A 25,844-nucleotide genomic window follows, 5' to 3' on the forward strand; every position below is an offset into this window, starting at 1 on the left:
ACTATAGGTTTTAAAGTCAAATCATAATTGCACTTTGGCAAAACATTTACGTTGGAACTCCAAATCACAAGGTTTGGGAATATTTTATCATAAATAATCATCCATTGATCATAATTCTTCCATAAATTGAACTTTGGTTTCTTTCTCAAACTTCAGCTGGGTAATTATGCAAATATATTAAGGCTTTGGTTAATGAATATGCATGATTGTTAATTTAGTGCAGTACAGCCAGGGTTAATTAAGAAAGCCTGAGAACTGTGCAGGTCAGAGGTCAAGACTCGAAAGTTTTTCACATATTTTCTGATTTTTCTTATTTATTTTTGATGTGATGTCCTCAAAACAAAAATAAAGATGACAATCACTCACCGCGTCATATACCGTCACTGTTTTATCAACAGACCTGCAAAAAAAGAGCAAAGATAAATCTGTATTTACATAATTTTGTGTTGTTTGTCACTAGCATCTGAGCTCAGATTTTTGTCACTTAAAATAGTTCAAATCCAGCATGTAATTTGTGTTTCAATGTACTGCTGTTTTCAAGACTGAGATCAGAGTCTGACACCACAGATCCCTCTGCTGGTCAAACTGTGTAATGCGTGTTTTGTGTCACATACTATATTTTTTAAGTGGCAGAGTAGTTATTGTTAACTAAATCTATTAAAATCATTTTTGTTCATTGAAATAAAGCTGAAATAAAATATTAGATGAAACACTTAAACTTAAAAAATTAGGCAACTATAAGTTTGAGTTTAAAACTACAACTGAAATGAAAATAAATTAATGCTAAATAGAAATATTAAAAAACAAATAAAAATGACAAAAAGCATAACAAAATTACTTAATATAAAAAATATATAAATAAAAGTCAAATTAAAATAATAAATACTACAATAATATATCATATATATAATAATAAAATAATACAGAATAGTAGGCAGTAGACAGTGCAGTAGACAATGCAAGTCAAATGGACATCTTGTGATAATTTGTCAATGTCAATTTGTCAAATATCACGTCCCTTCACATAGAACTATTTTACATGGCTCAAGAGCTCCACTGCACGATACAGAGGAAAAGGGAAGAAATATTAAATTCAAAACTTCAGCTGTATTCACCCTGTTCAGTAAAGTAAGCTATAGTATTTGATAGTGGCAGTGATGTGTTGAGTGGGAGGGGCTTACCCTGAGACGAGCAGCTGTCCATCAAATGAGAACGCACAGGAGAGGACCGGAGCAGACTGAGCAGTGAGATTGTACAGCAACGACATCTCATAACCTGTGTAGAAACACACACACTGAAGCATTGTGGGAAAATATCGAGCTCTGTTCTTAAACCTAGTGAGCTGCCATTTTAAGGGATCATAGGTGCAGTCCCAATGCAATGGATGTTTTAAAAGGCTAAACTAAGATAGCATTATCCTTTATGAAATAGGCAGTCCCATAATGCATTGTGACGGATCCAATGTGCAAAAAACAGCTGAAAAATGTTGATTTCAAATATCAATTCAATTCATGCAATTCTGAAAAGTATTGATAAGAATACATGAAATTAATTAGAAACTTTTTCATTTTTTTAATCTTTACATATTTTAACTCTTTTGAAATATTTTACAGTTATTAAAATATGTAAATATAGAAGTAAATAAATACATTATGTTTATAATATATACAAAGTAGCCATATTAAAATTTAACATTTGAAAAGCTCAGGACAGGCAAAAGTTTGTTTGCTTTTTAAAATTATTTTATTATTGTTTTATTTATTTGTATTGATTATATTTATTTATTATTTTTAATGATTCATATTTATAACTTTATTATTTTTTGTTGTTATGCTATACAGCAACAAATGTAAATAGTTTAACACTAGTATTGTTTTAATAACTAAGTGTAATGTTTTTTTTAAGCTTTCATAATATTTGGAGGGAATGAAGACCACAACAACACAATTACCCTCATTAGGATGCTGTCTATATAGGGAGCTCAATAGGTTTTGGGACACCTTCTACTATGTTTGTGTAAGCAATGAAGACTGTTGTGGTCTACAGTGATATTTGAGCATAATTGAGGTACTATTACAGTTTTTATTAATAATTTGAATTCATTTTTATTTTTTAAACAGTTTTAGTTTCAGTTAACTATACACACTGAGACCACAGATGCAATATATGTGGCCAAGGACGCAGCGACAGCTCAACAGCACCATGACGCTCGGTTAAACCAATTACTTTAGTTAAGAATTCACTTCAGATGAACTAAATTAAATCAATCTCCCAGACAGGCAATATCAAGAACTCTAAAACACAAGCGAGCTGGCGTCACTGATAACGTCAGTCAGAATAGGAACATCGTGCATATTCTGCCTCCACACACACACGCACGCCAGTTTCCTGCGAGATGATGAGACACAATATCCCAGCAACCCCTGTGATTGACTGGGGCTTATCTGCATGTGTGTGTAAAACAAAAGTGAGCATGAACAGTCCCAGCAGGCAGTGACACAGTCAGCCGCGACGGTTGCCACAGTGACAGACAGACAAAGCCGACATTGGCGCCTGCTGCTGAGGATTATGGATTAAATAGCCTTGATTTAACTAGTGGTGTTCACTAAAACTATCAGAAGTAAAACAATCAATAAATATAGCTGCAAGCAGCCATTAAGGGGCCAAGCACAAAGAAGGCACAATAACTCATGCCAACGTGTCTGGGAGCATCAGACCAACTAAAACAATTAGCAAATAAAGATCTATTAAGATCATTTTAGGCAAAATAGCTGAAAAATCATAAATACAGTGAATAATAATGATTAAATGGTTAAATACTTTTGACCAATAGGTGGCGCTGTGACCAAATTGATGTGGTATGGTCAGAGTGAAGTGACAATGAAACATGCAAAGTTTGGTGTCAATATGCCAAACAAGCATTGCAGAGATACAGCCTCAAGAGTCATTTTGGCATCATGTCTCAAATTCGTTGCTGTGGTATACGAAAACGGTTTCGTCTAACAACATGAAATCCATAACTTTTTTCTGGCATGGTCTGAAGATGATACGATTCAATTTTGGTGAAAATTGGACCAACGGTCTAGAAGTAGTTCAAAAAAGTATGTTTTTAAAGAAAATCAAAATGCCGGACAGGAGGTTTGGCTGACTATGGCAAAATTGGCATCAATGTTCTCAGCATGACCCACTGCATCTATTAAGACCAGTCTCATTACAATAGGGCACATTTATATAAAGCTATTAGCATTTTATTTTAAATTTAATTATAACTTTTGACCACAAAACCTTTTGAGTAACTTCAGAGCATGGTGCCGATGGCACATACTGAGTTTCGCAATGGTACCCCAATGCAGTCGTAAAATATAGCATTTTATATCATAATACTGTATTGTAGTTAATGGCAAATTCAAGTTTTGTTCAATTATAGCGCCACAACGACTTTTTTTGTGTATCCCCAGAGTGTGCCCATACATACGTGTGTGTCAAATTTGGTGAAAATATATAATTTCATCTTGGAGTTATAGACATTTATATGTATGAGCACATAAAAAATGACCCATGGGCGACTTTGATTGGATTGTTTTGCCACTGACTATCAACATTTTGACATTTGGGCATTAGCGTATAGCCAGAGACCTATGTTTCCGAATTTCCTACGGTGGTTTCGTCTCAATCCGAATAACGGTTTCGAAGATATTGGCAAAAGTTTTTTTAAGCGCTAAATCACCACAATGCACAAACCATATGGTGAAACCTAGCATGTTTGGTATCGTTGGACTCAGTCTAAGGAGATTACTCCCATAAAAATAAGTCAACCACATCCAAAGTTATAAGCATATAAATAATTTTTTTTCTCCACTAGGTGGCGCTGGTCCGAAACTTCTCAGGCGCCTTCAGGCCATCGTGCTGATGACCCATAACGAGTTTCGTAATGATACGCTAAGGCGTTCATAAAATACAGCATTTTACTACAAAATTAAAAATGGCCAGCGGCCAAAATTTGATATCATTCAACTCAACATGATGCCCCAAATCTGATGAGACCAGTTTTATGATTTTCGGTCAAACCGTTCATAAGTTATATTTTCATATCTCTGGACCAGTAGGTGGCGCTGCACTGAAACGCAGCATGTAACCTCAAGTCATGCTTGTGATGACATGGACCAAGTTTGGTCTGAATACGATAAAGCGTTGAGGAGCCTTAAGTCTATTTTCACAAGCGCTACATAAAATTTGTTCATGCGCTTTTCGAAAACAGTTTGAGAAATCTGCTTAAATTCCATAACTTTTTGTCTGCATGGTCTAAAGATAGATCTGGTTACATTTTTATGAAAATCTCAGCAACGGCCTAGGAGTTCGAAAAAAATTCAAAATGGCGGAAAAAAGTTATACGGTTCAAAAGTTATTAGCATAAACGTGAGTGCAAATTTGGACAGTTGGTGGCGCTAGAGGGATTGAGTTAGAGACTCCAAATTTGCTATGGACACAGTTCAAACCGGCCTCTATCTGTGCGCCAAATTTCATAACTGTCCCGCAAGCGGTTCTATGGGCTGCCATAGACTTCCTGAGCAGAAACGGAAGAAGAATAATAAGAATGCTAAAGATTACAATAAGTGCCTACGCAACTTCGGTGTTTGGCCCTTAATAATGATTATGCTTCAATTTGGCATGAATCTAATTTTCTTCTCAAATCTGATATTTTACATATTAGGCATATTCGACACATATGCATGTAGTTGTTTGCAGTCTGAACAGTAAAACAACACAACAAATGATTATTTTTTGCCTCTCTTTCCACAGACACAGGTACTATTTTCTGACTGATGCTGACTTCACTTTCAGATCCTGTTAATGTTTAATCATCGATTCACTCGGTTGAATCAGGGTGAACGGGAACAGTGCAATGTGCCGGCTGACTAGAGACTGAGAGCAAGAGTACCTGTTGTTGCATGCTGGGAAATAATCCATATCCTCAGTTGGTTATCCTGCCCACCAGAGGCCAATCGAAATTTGATTGTCTGGCCATCTGAAAATACACACACGCAACGACATATCAAGATTATAATGATGTTTGACTTCCCTGTAAAGATAATTACAGTATATGAACTACACAATAATCACTCCTGTAATTTAACCGCACAACAAATGTGAATATAATTACTGTATAAACAACAATAATCATTTTCTTTCACTGATCCTGAACAGATGGACGTGAACAGAAAGACTGTTTCGGAATATGTGGCTGAGACAAAAGCATTTAAAATCTCATTAAATTCTTAAGTTTCAGTTTCGTTTAGCCAGACTTTTGTTTATCGACATGAAGTCTGAGTAAGTTAGTCACTTATTTTGACCCGTCCAGATTTTGAGCTCCATTCTCTTTCATTCATCCACATGCAAACATGAAGCACAGGCCAAGATGTTTCAGATTTTTGCTCAAATTCAAGTTAAACTCTGACTGTTGACTTTGCAAAGTGTTTGGTAATATTTTGAGTTTATTAATATTTGTTAGTTCTGATGTATTATTTATGGAAACAACAACAACAAAAGCACAGTTCATTTTTGCTTCATCGGCTTAATCTAAAATAGATTGTTCCACAACATGGGGAAAAAAAAATTCAAACTTTAAGTAATTGCAAAAAACTGCGTCCTCTGGAGGTCGCATTTGTCAGCCGCATACGTCATAAAGTACGTCTTATTTCAGAATATAACCATTATAGAATTGACAATTATTCCTAGTGAAGCATGACTTTAGAACGTAGTGGCAAAGTCCCTTTAAGACAAGTCATTTCATTCGACGGCCATCTTTGAAACGCCTCTTGGTCAGCTATTTAAGTCATGCAAGCACAGCTCCTATCTCTTTGAATGGGGAAACATCAAATTCTCCAAAGCTGTTCACCAAGCTTTCGATTAAATTTCATATTTGAAATCACCAATGAAATATGACAACAACTGTATCATACATTTTGTTTCTAAACGCTCAAATCATGACAAAAAACTGCATTTTTCAGGCTGGATCAAGCTAAGTGCACGTGTCTGACTGTTTCTGTAGGAACCGTAGCTTCTAACGGCCGCTGCAGTGACGCGATGACTTTACCAATTGGTGATTGGCTGTTATTTAGAAGGCGGAACTTATGGGCTATATGCACGGTTACTTCCTGGTTGTCGTTAAGCCAGCTCGGGCATTTCCGTTGAACTGTTAGCTGTTCATTCTGTACTCGCTGTACATCAACACAAAACCATCAATGGTTGACTTTTTAATGTTGTATTCATATTTTAATGCAGATATCACATTTACCTAATTTGCCAATAAACCAGTTTTACTGATTGCAATAAAGACAAAGCTATTGGGACCGTTTAAAAACGCCGTGTCTGTAATTAGACACGCACACGCATTTTTCCCCCAGCACTTCAAATGTTATTTTTAATGTGATGACCACAAACATTATTTGTTCATCCTTCTGAGATTGTCCCCATTGTAAAACCGAACGTTTAAAAATGTAGGAAATTCAACATTTGATAGAAAACACTTATTTAAAAATAAAAAAAGACAATAATTACCACTTTAACCAGCAGGTAGCATTTATTTGCGCATATATCAGCCATTTCCTCTAATCGTTTTTCACTTTGTTTTTGACTAAATATTAAACATTATAAAATAACTAGGTTTAAAAATACATTTTGTCAATGTTAAGTATGAAATACTCAAAAAAATCTTAAGAAAAACAATAACTTTTCTTGTGAATGAATGACACAGAAAGCGAGCACCGCGCTTTCCCTTTATAATTACAGCAGCTGTCAGTCAGTGCGGCGCAAGATCAATGATTTCAGCACACTTGTAAAAACACACATTTTATTCAATTAATCTAACTAAAGTGCACAATAAATATTTAATTGTTGAAGCTTTTTTTCACATAAAAGTGTAAAAACTGATGGTCGAATTGAATTTAGCCGAGGAGGAACAATGAGGTACGTCTTTATTTATTTATTTTTTATGCTGTCTTACTTTTGAATAACTAAATTAATGCTATGCCTTACTATTTAAGTGACTATATTCTGATTATAAACGAAGTATTACACTACTGATGCTCAACACACCAGCAAATTACATCTCACCGGAAGTTTTCGAGCTGGCTTATATTAATGCGGAAGTTCTAAAGAACGCTCCGTGCATATAGCCCATTCCGCCATATTGCGCGTTGCACGTTCTCCCATTCATAATACAAGTGCACATCTTTCTATATATCTGTTGGATAGTGGTCAGTTTACTGAAATGAAGCAGCCCAACTTATGCGGCTGACAAACGCGACGCAGCCTTCAAAATGAGACAGTGTATAACAACACTAGTGGGCATTTCATGGCAAGATTAAAGGTTTAGTTCACCCAAAAATGAAAATAATGTCATTTATTACTCACCCTCATGTCATTCCACACCCGTAAGACCTTCATTCATCTTCGGAACAAAATTAAGATATTTTTGATTGGCCTGCATTCACAGCAATGACATTTCCTCTCTCAAGATCCAGAAAGGTACTAAAAACATATTTAAATCAGTTCATGCGAGTTCAGTAGTTCTACCTTAATATTATAAAGCGACGAGAATATTTTTGTGCGCCAAAAAAAACAAAATAACGTCTTTTCAACAATATAGTGATGGGCCGATTTCAAAACACTGCTTCGGAGCTTTGCGAATCGAATCAGTGACTCGAAGCGCCAAAGTCACGTGATTTCAGCAGTTTAGCCGTTTGATAGGAGATCCGAGTCACTGATTCGATTCGCAAAGCTCCGAAGCAGTGTTTTGAAATCGGCCCATCACTATATTGTTGAAAAGACGTTATTTTGTTTTTTGGGCGCACAAAAAGTATTCTCGTCGCTTTATAATATTAAGGTAGAACTACTGAACTTTCATGAACTGTTTTAAATATGTTTTTCGTACCTTTATGGATCTTGAGAGAGGAAATGTCATTGCTTTGAATGCAGGCCTCACTGAGCCATCGGATTTAATCAAAAATATCTTAATTTGTGTTCCGAAGATGAATGAAGGTCTTACGGGTGTGGAACGACATGAGGGTGAGTAATAAATGACATTATTTTCATTTTTGGGTGAACTAACCCTTTAACAATATTGAAAGAAAAAAGACTGTGAGACTTTCCCACATCACGACAGGAAACTCCCATCTCTCCCCAGCAGAGGGAGCAGTAAAATAATCTACAGCATTCTGTTTTACCGATGCTCATCTGAGGGGAGAACTGGCAGCAGTTGACTCCTAGATCATGCGCTTCTCTCTGCGTGTGTAAAGGCCCCACAGACCGCGTCCAGAGGTGAAGTTCTCCCAGAGTGGAGCCCGTGACAAACATCTGTCCGCACGGGGAGAAACAGCAGGCCAGGACGGTGCCCTCACTGACTTTAGCACATCTACAGGTTACAGCGCGTATTTTTGGTTAAACTAAATAAACAATCTAATTCTCTAATCAAATAAATTAATTAAACTACGTAAATTGACCTTTGTAGCGTCTTTGCCGTCACATCCCAGATCGCCACAGTCCCGTCAGACGCGCCGGACAGCAGGCAGCGCGCGTCAGGAGAGAATGCGCAAACTCGAACCGGAGCGCGCGCTGGATGCTCCAGTGCGGCCACCGCTGCGCCTGTAGACGTGCTCCATATTATAGTGCGCGCGTCCGTGGAGCACGACGCCAGATAACGGCCGCAACTGCTGAAGCAGCAGCAGTGAACGCCGTAAGCGTGCGCGCGCAGAGGAGAGAAGCGCAGCTCGCTGAAGTCCTCACAAGAGTACACGCGGACGGTTTTGTCTCCTGAGCACGAGGCCAGAAAACGGTCAGAGAGCGCGCAGCAGTTCACGTCATCACGATGGTCCTGTAGGGTGCAGAGCAGCGATGCCATGGTGATCAACACACATCTGTGATCAGAAAAACACCTGGGTCATTACACTGCGTTTTCATACCCCCTCATATGTCTTGACATACTGGATGAAATGTTAAACTGCTCATATTAAGGTCAAAAATATTTTTGATAGGCTATATATCTTTAATAACAATACATAAAATGTATATTTTAAAAAATATATAATTATCCTAATTTAGATCCTTTCAGTTTAAGAGCAATTTGTTCTTTCTTCCCCATAATTTTTCATCCATTATTATGTCTTAAAATGTTGGATAAATATATATATATATATATAATTTTATATATTAATTATAAAAATATAAAAATATTAAAATATATTATTATAAATACTAATATATATATATATAAAATAGAAAGTATATAAAAATATTAAAACTATATTATTATAAATACTACTATATATATATATAATTATTCATCCAACATTTTTAGACATATAATGATGGATGAAAAATTATGGAGGAAAAAATAACAAATAAAGTATATATATATATATATATAAATCCTATAAATATAATCCCCATCAATATATCTTAATATACTGCATAAAACTATATTTGATATAAAGTAAAATATATATTTTTAAAATTATTTTAAATAATTTAAATCATTTTATTGCATGTTTTAAATTTTTCTTCTACATGAAAAAGACAATTTATTCATTAATTCCTTCATTTTTTTTTTCTTTTCTAATTTTTTTTACAAACAAACATATCGCAGATGGTTAAAATATGAAAATGAACTTCACACCAACCTCCTTCATGTACACCAACAATTACATTCCCTATCTAGTTATGGCCATTTATGATCCTGTTTGTGTAAATAATCAGCTTATAATAAAGTGAAAGTGTCCGATAAATTCTTATATAGAAAAACATCCTTAAATTACAGCACATGCATATTAATTTTTAAAAGTTATAGTTCAAAATGATCTGCAGAACAGGAACGACTCACCTGATGGCAGAAGATTTACATAAATGTGCTGTAAAAACACATTTAAGTGAATTAATTTCTGTAAACACAGCATTTTAACTCAATAATCTAAGTACAATATAGATTATACACAAATTAATAAGCAAACGTACATGTAGAGAATGATGACTGAAGCGCTGCTCCTCTCTCAACACTTCCTGTATGACTGCAGAAAGTCACATGACAGAGTCTGTTGCCTGGGATCCGTGATAATTCACTGTAGTTGCACTCAGTGCACTCATAATCGCCCCTGAGGTTATCATATCAGAGCTTTACGCAACACCTTTACAAACAGTGACGGGTCAACAGTGTGAGCCAATGGAAAGATTCATATTTCTGTTGTAGGAGTAGATCGAAGTGAGACACATAAAGAAACAGCTGATTACTGAACCAAGCATTATGTACTTCAGAGCGATGCAGAGTCAGTAACACAGTTAGTAATCTGTACTGTGGTGAAAATCAAGTTTTTAATGTTGTTTATAAGTCTATGTGGTGTTTTTAATATGTTTTATGACTAACCAAGTGTAAATTCATAAGTCAACACTACTGCTGGCCATTTTCTCTTTAAAACTGCAGTGATCTAAAGACAGTTTCAAAAACATGGTTTGAAATCGCTGGCGTATCTTACGTCACAAACTGTTACGTCACACGTGCCGGCGGGCTTTAGCATATCATTAACTATGACCGATCTGAAGCAGTGGAGTCTCAAGAGAAGCCAGGTTATAATATCCCGGTTTATTTTTCTGTTGATATTAAAAATCGGGTGGGTGTATGATGTAGATTACGATGTTATAATGAACTTTCTCCACTGACGTTCAGACGTGTTCAAAGCGTTTCTAAGGATACTGATTGTTAGATGGCAGCTGTCTGACTCTGAGGTGGACAACGGGAACATAAGCAAGTTCACATTATTAGCTTTTTGATAAAGTAATCAAACAAAAGGCTAATCGTATTAATTACCTTTATATGTTCGACGTTGTAAAGAGTGATTCGATTGTGCAGCGTTTACCTCAGTAAGTTGACCGAGTGGATCTGGTGTGAGTGAGTGGAGGCGGGGCTAATTAGCATATTCATGAGTCCGCGTATACTAAATGAAGCAAGGGTGTAGTTACATTCAAGCTATTTTAAGACATTTTTTTCAATGGGAGAACGTTTAAATATGTTATTTTGGTGATCAAAGATGAGTTTTAAGGGATACAATTATTGACTACAGGGGGATTTTAACACAAGATGTAATATAAGTCTCTGGTGTCCCCAGAATGTGTCTGTGAAGTTTCAGCTCAAAATACCCCACAGGTCATTTATTATAGCTTGTCAAATTTGCCCCTATTTGGGTGTGAGCAAAAACAGGCCGTTTTTGTGTGTGTCCCTTTAAATGCAAATGAGCTGCTGCTCCCGGCCCCCTTTCCAAAAGAGGGCGGAGCTTTAACAGCTCACGCTTCGGTTGCTCAACAACAACAAAGCTGGAGAATCTCACGCAGACAAAATGAGGATTGTCAGTAACGGTGTTCAGCCTTACATTGTTCAAACCGGAGTCGACACTGATGGAGAGACTCAGGAAGAAGTTACAACTTTTAGACGTTTCTGAATGGTTAGAGGATAAATTTATGTAGTTGCTGTGGAGTTGATTCAACTCATCCACTAGCATGTGCCATCATGTTAATCTTTTGTGCAAATCCAGCGTTGAATTGACCCTCGTTTGTGAAGCAGTCCGGCGTGGCAACAACACTCTACTACAACAACTCTTCCTCTTCTCTAAAGCAGCCCAACATGGCCTCGCACCCCTTTGTTGCGTGTTCTCGGGGGCGGGGTTTATGTAAATTTTAGCTTAGTGATGTCACCAACCCGGGAAGAAGCCCGTTGTAGTCCCTACCAGCCGTTTGTTGAAGTCCTTAAAAAGAGAAAATATCTCCCTTTGCATTGAACTTTGAGCGTTGTAACTTTGCAGATGTTGTTTATGCTCAAACAGCAACATTACACACTAACTAAAGTTAAAAAAGTGAAATCATAATCAACCACCCCTTCAAGATCATCTAATGCATGAAATGCAGCATCAACAGTATATAAACACAAACAGGCTGCTTGAAAACATTTTATTAAGTATTTGACACAAACTAGAGAAAAATAAAACTCCTACAAAACACAACGCTACACCTTCACTGCAATATCTTTACACAAGATAGTTCAAGTATTCTGACTTTAGTTACATAAAAAACACTGCAGCTATCTATAGTGGAGACGCCGTGTCTGATTGAGGCATACTGAGAGAAACACCTCAGAATAAATACAATGTAAACTAGATTTATTTTTTAATTGCAGCGGCATTTTTTGCACGTGCAAAATTTGACGCCACAATGCAATACGCTTGCTTTCTATTCCAATACCATAGCTGATTTATGGATGTTTTAGGTGGGATTTTATTGTATCGTACATAAGCAATCGTGATGATCACCATAGCAAACACTGGATGAACACTTGTGAGTTTCCTGTGGGATTCAGACTGAGGTTTGAGGAGTTTTAAAACGGATATTGAAAGGCACTGCTGTTTGTGCCTCGGCCGGCCCATGTGCTGCACAGAATTATCAATACAATGTATTACTATGTGACGATGGCATGTGTTTTGCAGTTTATGATTTAAAATGTACACGTTTACATGAATGCTTTTTTATGATGTAATCATAATTGAACTTCTGTCGCTCTATGAGCTCAGAATTATGTAAACATTTAAATTTTTCCCTATTTTATTGGGTTTTTTCATATATAATGATAAAGAAAAACACATTCATTGAAGCATTTTGCCTCTTCATAGAAAGTGAAGACCTTTTTAGTCATAAATAATTAAAAACAAATTAAATACAGTACATTCACTATAATATTAATGTTTATTTAAAAAAAAAAAAAAACAAATATATTTACAGGTAGTGGAAGGATATTTTCAAAACGTTGAAAGAAAAGTTCATTTGCTCACAGTCGTCCCTGTACTTGATTTAAGCGTGTCCTCCAGCAACCAAAGCAGGCGTGAAACGTCATGTGAATGAGGTGATTCTGTGCGTAATGCTGGTCTGAGTGACTCTTCATCATCCAGCGGATCTGGAACGAGCTCATGTGCCGAGAGCCGCTTTCAGGGAGTTCTGCCTCAACAGCTCGGTCCATCTCCTCTGGAAAAACCTTCTCATCGTGTGTCCCGCCCGCCCAATGTCTGAGTTATCCTCGTTGAACTTCTCACAGTTATCAAACACCAGGTTCACATCAATAATAAAAGTCTCAAGATTCAAGTACCTGCAATAAGAGAAGTCGATTGTGATTACTAAAGCAAATGCTGTACAACACACAATGTTAAATCAAACAAATTCGAAGAAGCAGAAGTCGTCATAGTTGGGTTAGCTTCTAAAGTGGCGAATGGAAACTACAACAAATATAATTTTTTTGTTCCACGATAGAGTTTCTTTGACTTTCCAAAAGAAGAAAAAAAATATAGAGAGATGGATTACATTGGTCAGAAGAGAGAAAGATGTCAAATTTGCTGTCAGTCCCTCAGCTGTTGTAGAAACACTGCAGCTAACATTAACTAGTTTTCTGTAATTTAATGTCAAGGTAAGAAAACACCAAGTATAGTGTAAAATTTGTAAAAAAACAAAAAAAAAAAAATTACAATAAAAAGTATTATTTAATAATGCATATCAAAGAAAATTGATATGTTTTGTTCATTTAGTGAAAAACATCTGCTTGACTACAGTGACTGTTTGGTTAAAAAATGAAAATAAAATTAAACAAAAAAAGAAAATAAATAATAAAAATAATAATTATTGTTGTCAAATATTTTGAATCTACTAGACTATAATGACTGGTTAAAATAATGGTTCCATTGAAAATAAAATAAAAAATAGAACACAAAAAGAACAAACAGGTTAAAATAAAATAAAGCAAACAACAATTAATAATAATAATAATAATAGTAATAATAATAATTATTATTATTATTGTCAAATATTTCAAATCTACTTGACTATAATGACTGTTTGGTTAAAATGATGGTTCCACTGAAAATAAAATATAACATTAAATTTAACATAAAAAGAATAAACAATAATAATAATTATCATTATTATTATTATTATTATTATCAAATATTTTGAATCTACTATAATGACTATTTGGATAAAAACGTTTCAATTGAAAATAAAATAAAATTGAACACAAAAAGAACAAACAAATAATAATAATAATTATTATTATTATTATTATTATTATTATTATTGTTGTTGTTGTCAAATATTTTGAATCTACTGGGGAAAAAAATTAAACCCATAAAAAGAACAAACAAACAATAATAATAATAGTTATTATTATTATTATTATTATTGTCAAATATTTAGCATCTACTAGACTATAATGACTGGTTAAAATAATGGTTCCATTGAAAATAAAATAAAATAAAATAAAATAGAACATAAAAAGGACAAACAAATATTATTAATAATAATTATAATTGTTATTATTATTATTTTTATCAAATATTTTGAATCGACTGTTTAGTTAAAATAATGGTTCAATTGAAAATTTAAAAAAAATAAGTAACAATAAAATTGAACATAAAAAGAACAAACAAATAAATAATAAGAATAATAATAATTATTATTATTCTAAAAAATATTTTGAATCTACTTGACTATAATGACTGTTTGGTTAAAATAATGGTTCCATTGAAAAAAAAAGAAAAATAAATAAATAAAAAAGAATGAACAAATAATAATAATAATAATTATTATTATTATTATTGTCAAATATTTTGAATCTATTTGATTATAATGGTTAAAATGTTGGTTAAATTGAATAAAAAAAAAATTAAAAAAATCAAAACAAAAAATAAATTGAACATAAAAAGAACAAACAAAAACTGGTTCCATTGAAAATAAAATTAAATAATATTATTGTCAATAAATATATCACCAAAATTCTGAAAATATTGTGTTTTTTTGCTACAAGTGTCCAGCCCTTCTAATAACTGTAATTTCAGCATCAGAAACTAGTACCATGTTTAATACCATACAAATATCAACGACTAGTTAATATTGTAGTGATACCCACTGGCTGTTGGTGAGTTTGTCTCTGATCGTGGAGAAGTCCATGGGCTTCTTGATGACCTTGCGGTATCCCGGGACAGATTTGGAGTTGACGGGTGTCAGAAACGGGCCGGCGTCCTGATGACTCTCCAGCTCAGCCAAGAGTATCCTGATGAGAGGAAAAAGACCAAATCAATGACATCTGATTCATATGCACATCAAAATAAATCTAACTGAGCAAGGTTTCAGGCTCTGCTGCTGTACCTGCACATGGCCAAGTCTTTACTGTCATCTCTGACGGTTTTGGGTTTCTTCACACACGCTGGGTTTGGGGAAGGATTCTCCTCTGTCTTTCTCTTTTTTATTTCCTTTGACACTTTTTTGGGAGTGCTGTTGGCGCTGCCTGAATCGTCCTCCGAGTTGTCTCCGGCTACAGATGGTTTCCTGTGGCGTTTGGCCTCGGCAGGTTTCTTCAGGCCTCCGCTTGAACGGTTCAAGGGCTTCTTGGTCTTCAGGGACTGACTGCTCGCCTACACAGAGCCAGAACGGGTTATGAGGAAACAAGATCTCCAAACACAAGCCAAACACTCTCTTCACGGCTGCAGTTCAGATGTTCATTGTGGAGGATTTAGAGGGCCTTTGAGCTTTTAGACTCCTGTAAGTACATTCAGGGATGCATGTGTGCTTGGGAATTTGAAATGGATGAGCGGAATTGAAAGGAATAAAACATTTATGGTTTTAAGTGGAATTTGAGTCAAGCTTCCCACTCATGTCGTTCTTTGTTCATCTTTGGAACACAAATTAAGATATTTTTGATGAAATCCAAGAGGTTTTTTTATCTCCCATAGATGAACGAAGGTCTTACAGGTGTGGAACGACATGAGGGTGAATAATTAATGACAGAATTTTCATTTTTGGGTGAACTAACCCTTTAAGGTCTCATCAAAGCAGTGTTAATGAACTACTTAAGTGCTTCACCTGGGATATGCAGGCCGGGCAGAACCAGTCTCCGTCTGGTATGGTGGTGATCTTGGGTTTATGGCAGTACGTGTGGCAGCCTTTATCACATCCATCACACAGCAGCAGGAGCTCCTCGTTGTCCCCCTTATGGCATATCTGACAGTACTGAGAGATAAGCACATCCAGGATCACTTCACTCCAAGTGCCAGAGTCTCCTAAACTCACCAAGATCGAGCTTTTATGCATGTATAACACACTCTCTTGAGCTGAAAACACACCAATTCTTTTCAAACACAAGCTGCAGCAGTTTACTGTGGACTCTCAGCACACTCACCACTTTCATGATGGATTTCTCCCAGGCGATGGACTTCTGCAGCTGCTGTATACAGAGAGAGAGCTGACTCGCACTGCGCACCTCGCTGAGAGCTTTACGCCACTGTCTCAGTCCTGGAGCCAGATCTTCCTCAGCCCTGCCAGAGAGAGAGAGAGAGAGATTACGCTGCCATACTGCTCAGAAAAAAAATCATTTTAAAGTGCCTCTATTATGCTATATTAAAGGCTCCTAATTGTGTTTTGGAGTGTCCTAAAATAACAACTACAGTGTTTGAGGGCGGGGCAAAGTAGATGTTCGCCGGCAGCCAATGAAGACCACAGTCTGGCATTATGCAAATTTGTTACAAACCTACATAGATTCAAGCAGAAGTGAGACTAGAATTACTGACGACTCGTTTCAGGTTCAGAATCGCTTCTGTTTTTTAAGAGACAATAACTCCATTTATCTGATCTTTGAAACTTTGCAGACCTTTTAAATCCACAAACAGCTCTATTACACACTGCATGAAAGATCATATCTGAAAAAGCATAGAGGCACTTTGAACAATATGACCAGAATCCAAAATTAACTTCTTGCCACTTCTGCCAATGGTAATAGAGCGTATGCACGTGACGTCACCGTCGACCGTTATGACTGCGGTTACGCCAGGGGCGGAGCCAGACATTGTAAACATCCGGGGCTTAGCCCAAATCTATTTTGTCCAATGACAATTTAATTTTCAGTTAACAGCCTTACTGTTTCCCACAGGAATTTGCAAAACTTTGCTGGGTGTACCTCCTCTAGGGGGGGTCCAGGGGCATGCCCCCCTGCAAGAAATTTTTTTACATTTTAAGGTTAAATGCATTAATCTGGTGCACTATGAGAGCTCAAAACAGAGCTTCAACCCATGTACAATGTGCAAATTGAACAAAGAAACAGCATTGACTTGTACCTGGACATTAAAGAGGTCTTTTTAGTTGTAATATAGAGTCTCAGTCTACATTAAATTGACACTGGTGTTTTAGGATGCCAAACAATTATTAGGCCTACAATAATATTATGATTTAGGCCTTTATAATTATTCATATGACAGTAATATCCATATATTGTAACAAATGCACTGTAAAATAAATGAAAATTTTATAAGTAGTTACTTTACAATACGGTATATTACGATACTTTTGTACTAATTTCTTCACTTGCAAACCCTTGTGCTTTTATTTTGATCACCAGATCACCAGCTAATCGCGTGAGCAAATTTGCGCACTTATCTTTAAAACACGCATCACTAACAGACTGTATATATATATATATACTTAATCACTGTCTTTTGCTGTTTTATAAAGGCACAAAGCCATTTCACGGTTTCGATTTTAGTTCGTTTGCAAAATGCAATGTTAGAGACCATTTAGGCTATGTATGTTTTAAATTTTCGGTTCATTATGAAACAATGGCGGCATATCAGTTGTTATATCATAACAAAAACCGGACAACCGGACTGAACGAGAGTCTTTAGGCCTGCCGCTGCTCTGAGTGAGTGACAGGAGGCGTGTCTGTGTACAACTGCGGTGTGCGGGAACTCGCTGTCGGAGAAAAGAAGAGAGAGAAAGTGCTGCAGATATCGGTGTATACTGCAGAAAAGCGATATTGAACTGTTTAAGATATTTTAATAGAGAGATTAGAAAAATGATATTTTGACAGCACTGTTAAGAAACCTCAAACCTGAAAGATTCGGGGTTTTTGGAAAAACATTCGGGGCTCCAGCCCCCTTAGCCCACCCCTAGCTCCGCCCCTGGGTTACGCCCACTGAGTGGCAAAAGACTGAGTGGCAGCATTGGTTTTCAGCATGAATGCCGTGAAAAACACACAAAACACATCCAAAACGGGAAAGAGCTTTGCGACTGACTGTACAAATAGCTTTGACACAAAATCTGAGATATATTTTTACAGACTGCTGAAAGCTACAGAAAAAAAAGAAGCAAATAGGTCGCCGCAATTCACAGAAACAGCCGGACTCCAGCAAAGAAACATGATTTGCAGTTATATCATTTTGTGTCAAAATGTTGGATTTTGGGGTAAAATCATACCCTATATATTGTATTGTTATATATTGTGTTGACAACTCATCAATTAAATATTTACCATCTTATATTCTGCATAATTGGGTGTTTTTAAATAAACACTGACAAAAACTATACAAGTTTTAGGGCTGGACGATATGACGAACATTGATATAAGTGATTTCTCCAATTTAGACCTACCTATATTGTATTTATATAAAGCGTTCACAGGCAGATTTGCTTTATGTATTTCCCCGGCATCGAAATCAGGCACATATAAATGTCAGGAAACACGATTCCTGGCTGCATGTCAATATCCATGGATTAGGTTTCATAAGGAACACTTTCAAGCCCAACCTTTAGCGTAATCGTTTGTTTTACTCGTGTTTTCTCAGTTTCCCCTATTAAATCCAGTCATGCAGCAGGTTCTTTTGCCACTCAGTCCAGCTGAAGGAGCGCGTTCGGGCGGGAAAGTGACGTCAATGCATACCCTCTATAGCATGTACTACATAAATATTACTTATTGGCCATGAAACTGTATTTTGCATTTCTTTTATTAATCAAAAATAATAAAATGAAAAAAATATCTGCATATTTGTCCTTACCCAAAGTGATGACCAGATTATCATCAACTCAGTTTAAACCATGTAGTTCCTAATGAAGTTATCAGCTAACAGGAGAGTAAGTCAGTATGGCAATTTTTATTCTGATTTATTGCATGTTAATTTTGGAGCCTGGATCTTTCAGGAAAAACATGAAATGATCAATAACCCACATTCATGCTGATAATAACCACAGTGCACAAGCTGAATGAGCATTCAGATTCAGACGCGTTTTGGCATTTTCCACAAAAAGGGTTTATTTATGAGTTCCACTAATGTTTTTTTTTTTTTCCAAATGATTTTTGTTGTGAGAACTATTAGAGGTTAGTCTGTAAACCTTTTTATTTAATATTATTTATATAATAATATTTATGTGATATTATCAAATATTATTCACATTATACTGTAAGTAAGGGACATGTAAATTGATCAGTAAACAGGTTATTATAGTGAACTAAAACTAAAACCATTAAAAAAACGTTTTTGTTACTTGAAATAAAATAAAATTCAACTGAAATAAAATAAAATATAAAAAAAACCTTTAAACTTATTTTATTTCAGCTAGTTTCCAAGACAACATTTTACATTTGAATTAAGTTTAACTTAAATGTACTAAATAACTAAAGCTAAAACTGAAAAAAAAAAAAAAAAAAATATATATATATATATATATATATATATATATATAGACATATTAAAAAAACATGACAAACACAAAATTACTAATACTTTATCTAAAATTAAACTGAAAACAGAAAATAAACTAACATTTGATCTCAATTCCCTACTTACTGATGGCTTGATTTAAGCTAAAATTAATAATTATTATTATCATATTTTTGTTGTTGTGAGAACTATTAGATGTCAGCCTGTAAATCCTTTTATTTAATATTACTAATATAAAAACATAATTTTTACATTATTTTATCAAATATTATTTTATTGGAAATATAAGTTGATCAGTAACTACAAACCAATATTTGGTCTATCCCTACTAAGCGATGGCTTAATTTAGGCTAAATTTGTAACCTTGTTTTACCAACAGATCTTCATTTAAATGTTTACCTTAAAAATAGCACCTCTTTTAACTGATTAAAATAAATAAATAAATATTATAATTAACAACAACAGCAGCAGCAGCTATTGTTATTAATAATAATAAACAAAAATAATTACATTATTTAAATAATATTACAATTTTCTTAATATATTCCAATCAAATTATTATTATTACATTTTTTAAGAGTTTCAGGCTCTATTTAGTACCCTTTTTGTGGAAGCCTTTTGAAGAAGTACTTGTTTGTGGAAGGCAGATGACAGGTTATAATGAGCTTATTGTGATAGTGCCTCATGCTCATGCTTCACAACCCAAAACATAAAAAGTGAAACAGATGCCACAGCCATAAACCCACAGACGCACACAGCGAAAGTAAAGCATGAAGAGCGGCAGACGGGCTTCAGCAGCTCCAGAGAGGAAGCGAGTGAGGAACTGACATGAATCTGGATGACCTACCCTTCACCATCAGCTCTAGCAGGTGATGGCGCAGGGGCCGGTACGGAGACCGTGCCCACGTTATCCAGTCTGATCTGAATGGTGCTGCTTAAAGGGCTCTTCAGATACCTTCGCTCAATGTTCCTCTCCAGCTCTGCCAGACGCGTCACTGCGATATCCAGAGGATTGTTCGCACGACGCACAATGCCACAGTCGCTGCTTTCTTTGCAGTTATCCACGACAGGTTTGTGCTCGTAATAGACCAGGTCTTCACTTTGTGACTGTGGAACTGGATGCATCCAGCCCTGTGAAACAAACATAAAGCTTTCATATTGTGTTTATTCAGTGCACTTCAGAACAGAGACATTGTTAACCCTGTAAAGCCTGACATATGAAATAATAGGGTTAATATAAAGGTTAAAATATTAATCCTCTCATAGGCATAGACAATAAAAGATGAGTTTATTAAATAAAGATTTCCTACCTTAACCTGCAGACTGGCTGAAGTGACTTTGTGTTCCAGTTCCTCGACCTGTTGCAGGACACCGATGTCCATGTCCATGGCCTGTTCTTCCACACACCAGCTCTGGACGGTGTCCTCCGAGACCTGATTCTCCTCCAGCTCAGAGATGTCGATTACAGTGACTGGACAAAGAGCACAAACTAAGAGCGCTGCGCTCAAAGCACTTTAAACGGCCCTAAACAGTGAGCACCTACCATCTCTGTTCCTGCTGCACACCTGGCCGATGTAATCCATGTGTTTCTGCAGTTGTTTCTGCAGCTGCTTCTCTCTGATCCCTCGGGAATGGCAGGCTTTCTCTATGGATCGTAACTCCTCAATGTCCGTCACCTTCCACCAGCCTGTCAACATCTCTACAACACAGAAAGGCATTTACACAGGTTTGTTGGGCCAAATGCATGTAAATCTAAACGTAAAAACATAAATTTACATATTTTTCATTTTTCAATGGCTTCAAAAGATTTTCAATTAGAGTGTCAAACAGTCATTGTAATTAAAAAGGTACATTCAAAATGTCTAATGTAAGAAATGTATTTATGTTAAAATATAAGTATAAAATTATTATTATTATATATTAATATAATAATTTATAATACACTACCATTCAAATGTTTGGCCTCAGTACATTATTTTAAATACTTTTTTTCAGCAAGAGTCATTGAAGTTATCAAAAGTGACAGTAAAGACATTTATAATGTTACAAATATTTCTGTTTTAAATAAACACTGTTCTTTTGAACTTTCTATGCATTAAAGAATGCCTGAAAAAAATGTATCTCAGTTTTCAGTTTTAAAATATATTCAAATAGAAAACAGTTAAGTAAATTGTAATAAAATCTCACAATAAGATTCTTTCAAAAACTATAAAATCTTACTGACCCCAAACTTCTGAATGGTAGTGAATAAATAAATAAATACAATTATTTTTTTACTAAATCACTTTAATATATGAAAAATGGCACCTTTTGAACATCTCATTTATGAGTGATGACATACATGCAAATTCAAAAAATTAATTATATGCCAACAGGGCTTGACATACTCCTTTTTGCTCACCAGCCACTGTGGCTAGTGGTTTTTCAAAGTTACTAACCACTCAGCATTTTCACTGGCCACAATTTTGACATTGATACTATGGGGAAAAACTGCCATATAGATATTTTTTAATATTATCTCATAATTTGGCAGCAGGTATATTAGGCTGCTGTCACTTTAAGACCTGACGCACGGATCCATTATACTGTTACTCATGCGTTTTCCTTCTCGGCTGTGTCCGAAAACTGAAAAATGCTGCCTACACATTCCAAGGTAGGAAAGCATCAAGGCTGTGTTTACGTGAATACTCACCAAGAAAAGCATTATGACATTATTTTGTGTGAATTTGACTGTTAAAGAGCAATAAGCAGCAAAAAAAACCAACTCAATTTAGTACTGAGAGGCGACCTTATATGCGCACACTTTGGATGTGAGAACAAAATCTGCAGGAATGAGTAAAATTATGTGCAATACACGCAATCCCACGCCAAAATTCAAGCCCTGTAACACCAACAATATTCATCCGAAACAAGTGAGTGAGGTGAGGCAGGCTTGTGTGTCAACTCGCTGTCAGAGAGAGAAAGAGCAGCTGGTATTGTGTATCTATTCTGTGGAAAATTAGTATTGGAAGCATTTTAAGATATTTCAGTATCGTTATGTATCGAAAAATCAATATTTTTGACAACACTAGATTGCACTTTTTAAAAGACTACAATTGAAAAATGTATATATTACATATAAAATTCGACCCGCCAAAGTGGCTAGTAGGAGTAACTGTGTTACATGCCACTGCTGAAATACACCTGCATATGGTGGTTAACCCTAGACACCAATAAAAATAAATAAACTAAAACTCCTAACACTCAAGGTGTTGTCTCAGTCTTACCTTCAGGAATAGGTTCAGGTGACGGGTAATCCTGATTTCTAGCCACCTCGATCGCAGGTGAGGGTGTGGAGAGGGGTTTCTCCGCTGGAGACTCTGGGGAATCGCTTTTGCTGCTGCTCACACTGACGTTGCCCTCTGAGAGCGGGTGAACGCCACTGAGAATCTGGGCCATGGAAATCCCAGAGAACGTCACATTTGGATTCAGATTTCCATTGGACCAAGCACAGAACGGCAGATCTATTATGGGCACCCCAGACTTCATCTGCAAACACAGAGGAGCTGTTATACTCAAAGAACACAAACACAAAAAGAGTTAAACAAACAGTCTACAGGGTTTCCCAAATGAGGGCATCGCTAACCCCGGGGGCTTCATGAGGGAACTGCAGGGGGTTCGTACAATTAAATGAGATAAAAATGAAAATGCAATATAGCTTAGTTTGATTATCAAATCAAAGGCTGTGATTTAAATGAGTATATAGTCTGTTGCGCTGTGTTTCAGAGTATCGCACGCGTGCCGTGTACAGTGTTTCAGCTTCAGAGCACCTCGGTTCACAGTAAATGCTGCATCTCTGTATGTGCAGTGAGTTTCATGTGCATTTTAGGAACACAGTGTGCACTAGGTTTACTTTATTTACATTCACTTAATTTCCAACATTTATGTGGACAGAAGTTTACAGCATTTTACCAGAAATTCTTAGGATCATTATATATTAGTATTGTAACTTGCAGTGTAAAACAAAATAATTATTATAATTAATAAATATTTATTTTTTATTTTACAGGACAATTATTATTTACAACAGTAATATTTTACATAGAATAATATTATAGTTGAATAGTTTTATAGTTAAAACAATGTTATTGTTATTATTACTAGCCCTATATATGCGCAGCTCTCTATATATATAATTTTAAAATAAAAACAAATCAAAATAAATCACTTACTAAAAATGTTATTTTATCTGTTTAATTGCTTCTGTGACCATTAACCATCATCAGAAAACATGAACGTGAATATGTTGTTAAATTGTTAAAATATTAACTTAAAATCTCAAGTAAATAATATAGCTGCAAGCAGCGATGACGGGCACAAACCCTGGTGGCTTAAGGAAACCTGTGCATGGTGGGCAACATATAATCTTAATTTAATTTAAATCAAACAATGATTTTACATGATATGAGATACTTCCTGTTTCACTTTTTTGTCATTACTTTAGTCCCTTGCCATGGCAACACTGTTCGAGATATCCTATAATCGTTTGCAATTTAGCATCTTCAGTGTCTTTGTTTCATGTTGACCGAGTTTGGTGGTGATTGCATGAGGATTACTTAAAAACTCAGAGCCTGATTATTCAAAAAATCCACATTAAAAACAAAAATATCTGACTTCCTGTTGGTCGGCGATAATAACTGTAAATTAGAAAGTTGTCTGTCTTGATGAGAACAATATATGTACCGAGTTTGGTGACTATATGTAAGACTAACCTCCAAACGTTTGTCAAAAGGTGGCGCTATAAAGCCCCTCCTCCCCGCCCATTTCAAAGGCTTTGCCCATGTCCTCTGGCTGACAACTTTGACGTGTGTTGAGTTTCATGCAATTTGAAGCATGCTAAGAGCCTCAAAAACACCCAAGAATATTATAAGTGAAGTGTTGCCATGGCAACAGTATTTAAGATATCAAGAATCCTTTCTCAGGTCTACATCTGCTATGTCTTGACATTATTCTGATTAAGTTCGAAGCGAATTGGGTAAAAATAAGAAGGTGACACACTTCCTGCTGCCAGTTGGTGGCACTATGACTTTGACTCACAATAGTCATACCCATGTGATCAGCCTCCTACAATGAAGTTATAACACACTTCCTGTTTCCCTTTTCTCACCATAAATTAAGTTTCAATGCCACGGCCAAACCGTTCGAGATGTAGAGATTTAGCATCCTCATATATTCTTTCGCCCTTTCCGGTCTTGGCTGCAATTTTACATCTAAGGGAATCAGCTGACAAAAAAAGTTTGGGAGTCCCTGGTCCATACGATCATACCTGCAGTGCTGCTAATGAAAAGTTGTTGATTCCTGCTGTGCTCGATGGACAGGTGGCAAATGGGGATCGGGCTCTGCCATTGGAAGTTTGTGGTGAGGAAGATGACGACGCTGAATGTGGACTTTCAGTCAGAGATGAGACGTCACATGGAGAGCGTGGCAGTAGACTGAACCAATGAGGGTTCCTTTCGGTCAATACTTTGTAGAGCTGGTCGTTACGGATCTGCTGTTGCGCATTAGTGAGGTAGGTGTTGTTGAGAAGACGAGAGTGATCAGGATCAGGGCTGCTGGTTATTGTAGTCTGCTGTTTTGGACTACCATTTTGGTGACAAGAGACCTCAGAGGACATCTTGGCCACTTCCAACAGCTTGCTGAGCTTGGAGAAAGAGCCAGGCTTCTGCAAGAAGAGGTTGAGAGAATCTACATTCTGCGGAGGTTCGCGTTTCACCTCAGTGTTGCCGTATTTTTCATCAGGTTCCTCTGCCGGCTCCACTTTGACTTGGACGAGGTGAGCGTTCTTCAACCTCTCACGCTCTCTCTGCAACTCCACTGGACCTGAAGGAACACAAGAGATCAGCAGCAGCAGTACATTTCTACAACAGTTAGTTACAATAAAATAATATTTTTTTTAAAAGTTTATTAAAAACAAGAAAAAAAAACAAGAAAAAAAAAAATCAAGGTAAGATCATTTTGTTTACATCAGCATGAGTTTGAAAATCACATTTCATTGGTTCAGTCCTTTTTAGAAGATGCTTTTGTCTTCACATTATAATTCTGTCATTCTCACCCTCTCCACTCTCCAGACCCTCCACAAAGATCCCGCCACACTGCGGCAGCACCCAGTAGCGTCTTTTATACCGGTCCTGACCGAACATCACCGAGCGCAGGGAATGAGAGGCCTCGAACAGCTTCCGACGGATCTGAGTCTGTTGCTGGAAGAGATGAAGGTAAAAATCAGTAAGACAGGTGCATCTATTTCAC

General features: G+C 36.1%; 2 protein-coding genes across 14 annotated transcripts in view; both read right to left on the reverse strand.

Annotated features, from left to right (window-relative positions):
* LOC127518297 (WD repeat, SAM and U-box domain-containing protein 1-like) overlaps window positions 1-12,523 on the reverse strand; it is a 28,604-nt gene extending 16,081 nt beyond the window's left edge. The window contains exons 1-7 of the mRNA XM_051904763.1: window positions 10,009-12,523; window positions 9,878-9,905; window positions 8,502-8,915; window positions 8,226-8,413; window positions 4,940-5,026; window positions 1,182-1,275; window positions 367-400 (exon numbers count right to left, since the gene is read on the reverse strand). Coding sequence (XP_051760723.1) covers window positions 367-400; window positions 1,182-1,275; window positions 4,940-5,026; window positions 8,226-8,413; window positions 8,502-8,899 — 801 coding nt within the window. The 5' untranslated portion in view covers window positions 8,900-8,915; window positions 9,878-9,905; window positions 10,009-12,523. The remainder of the gene's footprint in view (window positions 1-366; window positions 401-1,181; window positions 1,276-4,939; window positions 5,027-8,225; window positions 8,414-8,501; window positions 8,916-9,877; window positions 9,906-10,008) is intronic.
* Window positions 12,524-12,758: 235 nt separating this feature from the next.
* Window positions 12,759-25,844, reverse strand: part of LOC127518294 (bromodomain adjacent to zinc finger domain protein 2B) — a 99,795-nt gene continuing 86,709 nt past the window's right edge. For 10 of the 13 annotated variants that reach the window (XM_051904748.1, XM_051904745.1, XM_051904746.1 and 7 more), the window contains 11 exons: window positions 25,651-25,795; window positions 24,865-25,418; window positions 22,826-23,087; window positions 21,103-21,258; window positions 20,870-21,030; window positions 20,407-20,690; window positions 16,253-16,388; window positions 15,937-16,083; window positions 15,223-15,488; window positions 14,984-15,127; window positions 12,759-13,174 (listed from right to left, as the gene is read on the reverse strand). In XM_051904748.1, the coding sequence (XP_051760708.1) occupies window positions 12,997-13,174; window positions 14,984-15,127; window positions 15,223-15,488; window positions 15,937-16,083; window positions 16,253-16,388; window positions 20,407-20,690; window positions 20,870-21,030; window positions 21,103-21,258; window positions 22,826-23,087; window positions 24,865-25,418; window positions 25,651-25,795 (2,433 nt within the window). In that variant the 3' untranslated portion in view covers window positions 12,759-12,996. The remainder of the gene's footprint in view (window positions 13,175-14,983; window positions 15,128-15,222; window positions 15,489-15,936; window positions 16,084-16,252; window positions 16,389-20,406; window positions 20,691-20,869; window positions 21,031-21,102; window positions 21,259-22,825; window positions 23,088-24,864; window positions 25,419-25,650; window positions 25,796-25,844) is intronic. The other 3 variants (XM_051904754.1, XM_051904756.1, XM_051904750.1) reach the window with 1 other exon arrangement.

Source organism: Ctenopharyngodon idella, chromosome 9, assembly GCF_019924925.1.
Source record: "Ctenopharyngodon idella isolate HZGC_01 chromosome 9, HZGC01, whole genome shotgun sequence".
Classification (NCBI taxonomy): Eukaryota; Metazoa; Chordata; class Actinopteri; order Cypriniformes; family Xenocyprididae; genus Ctenopharyngodon; species Ctenopharyngodon idella.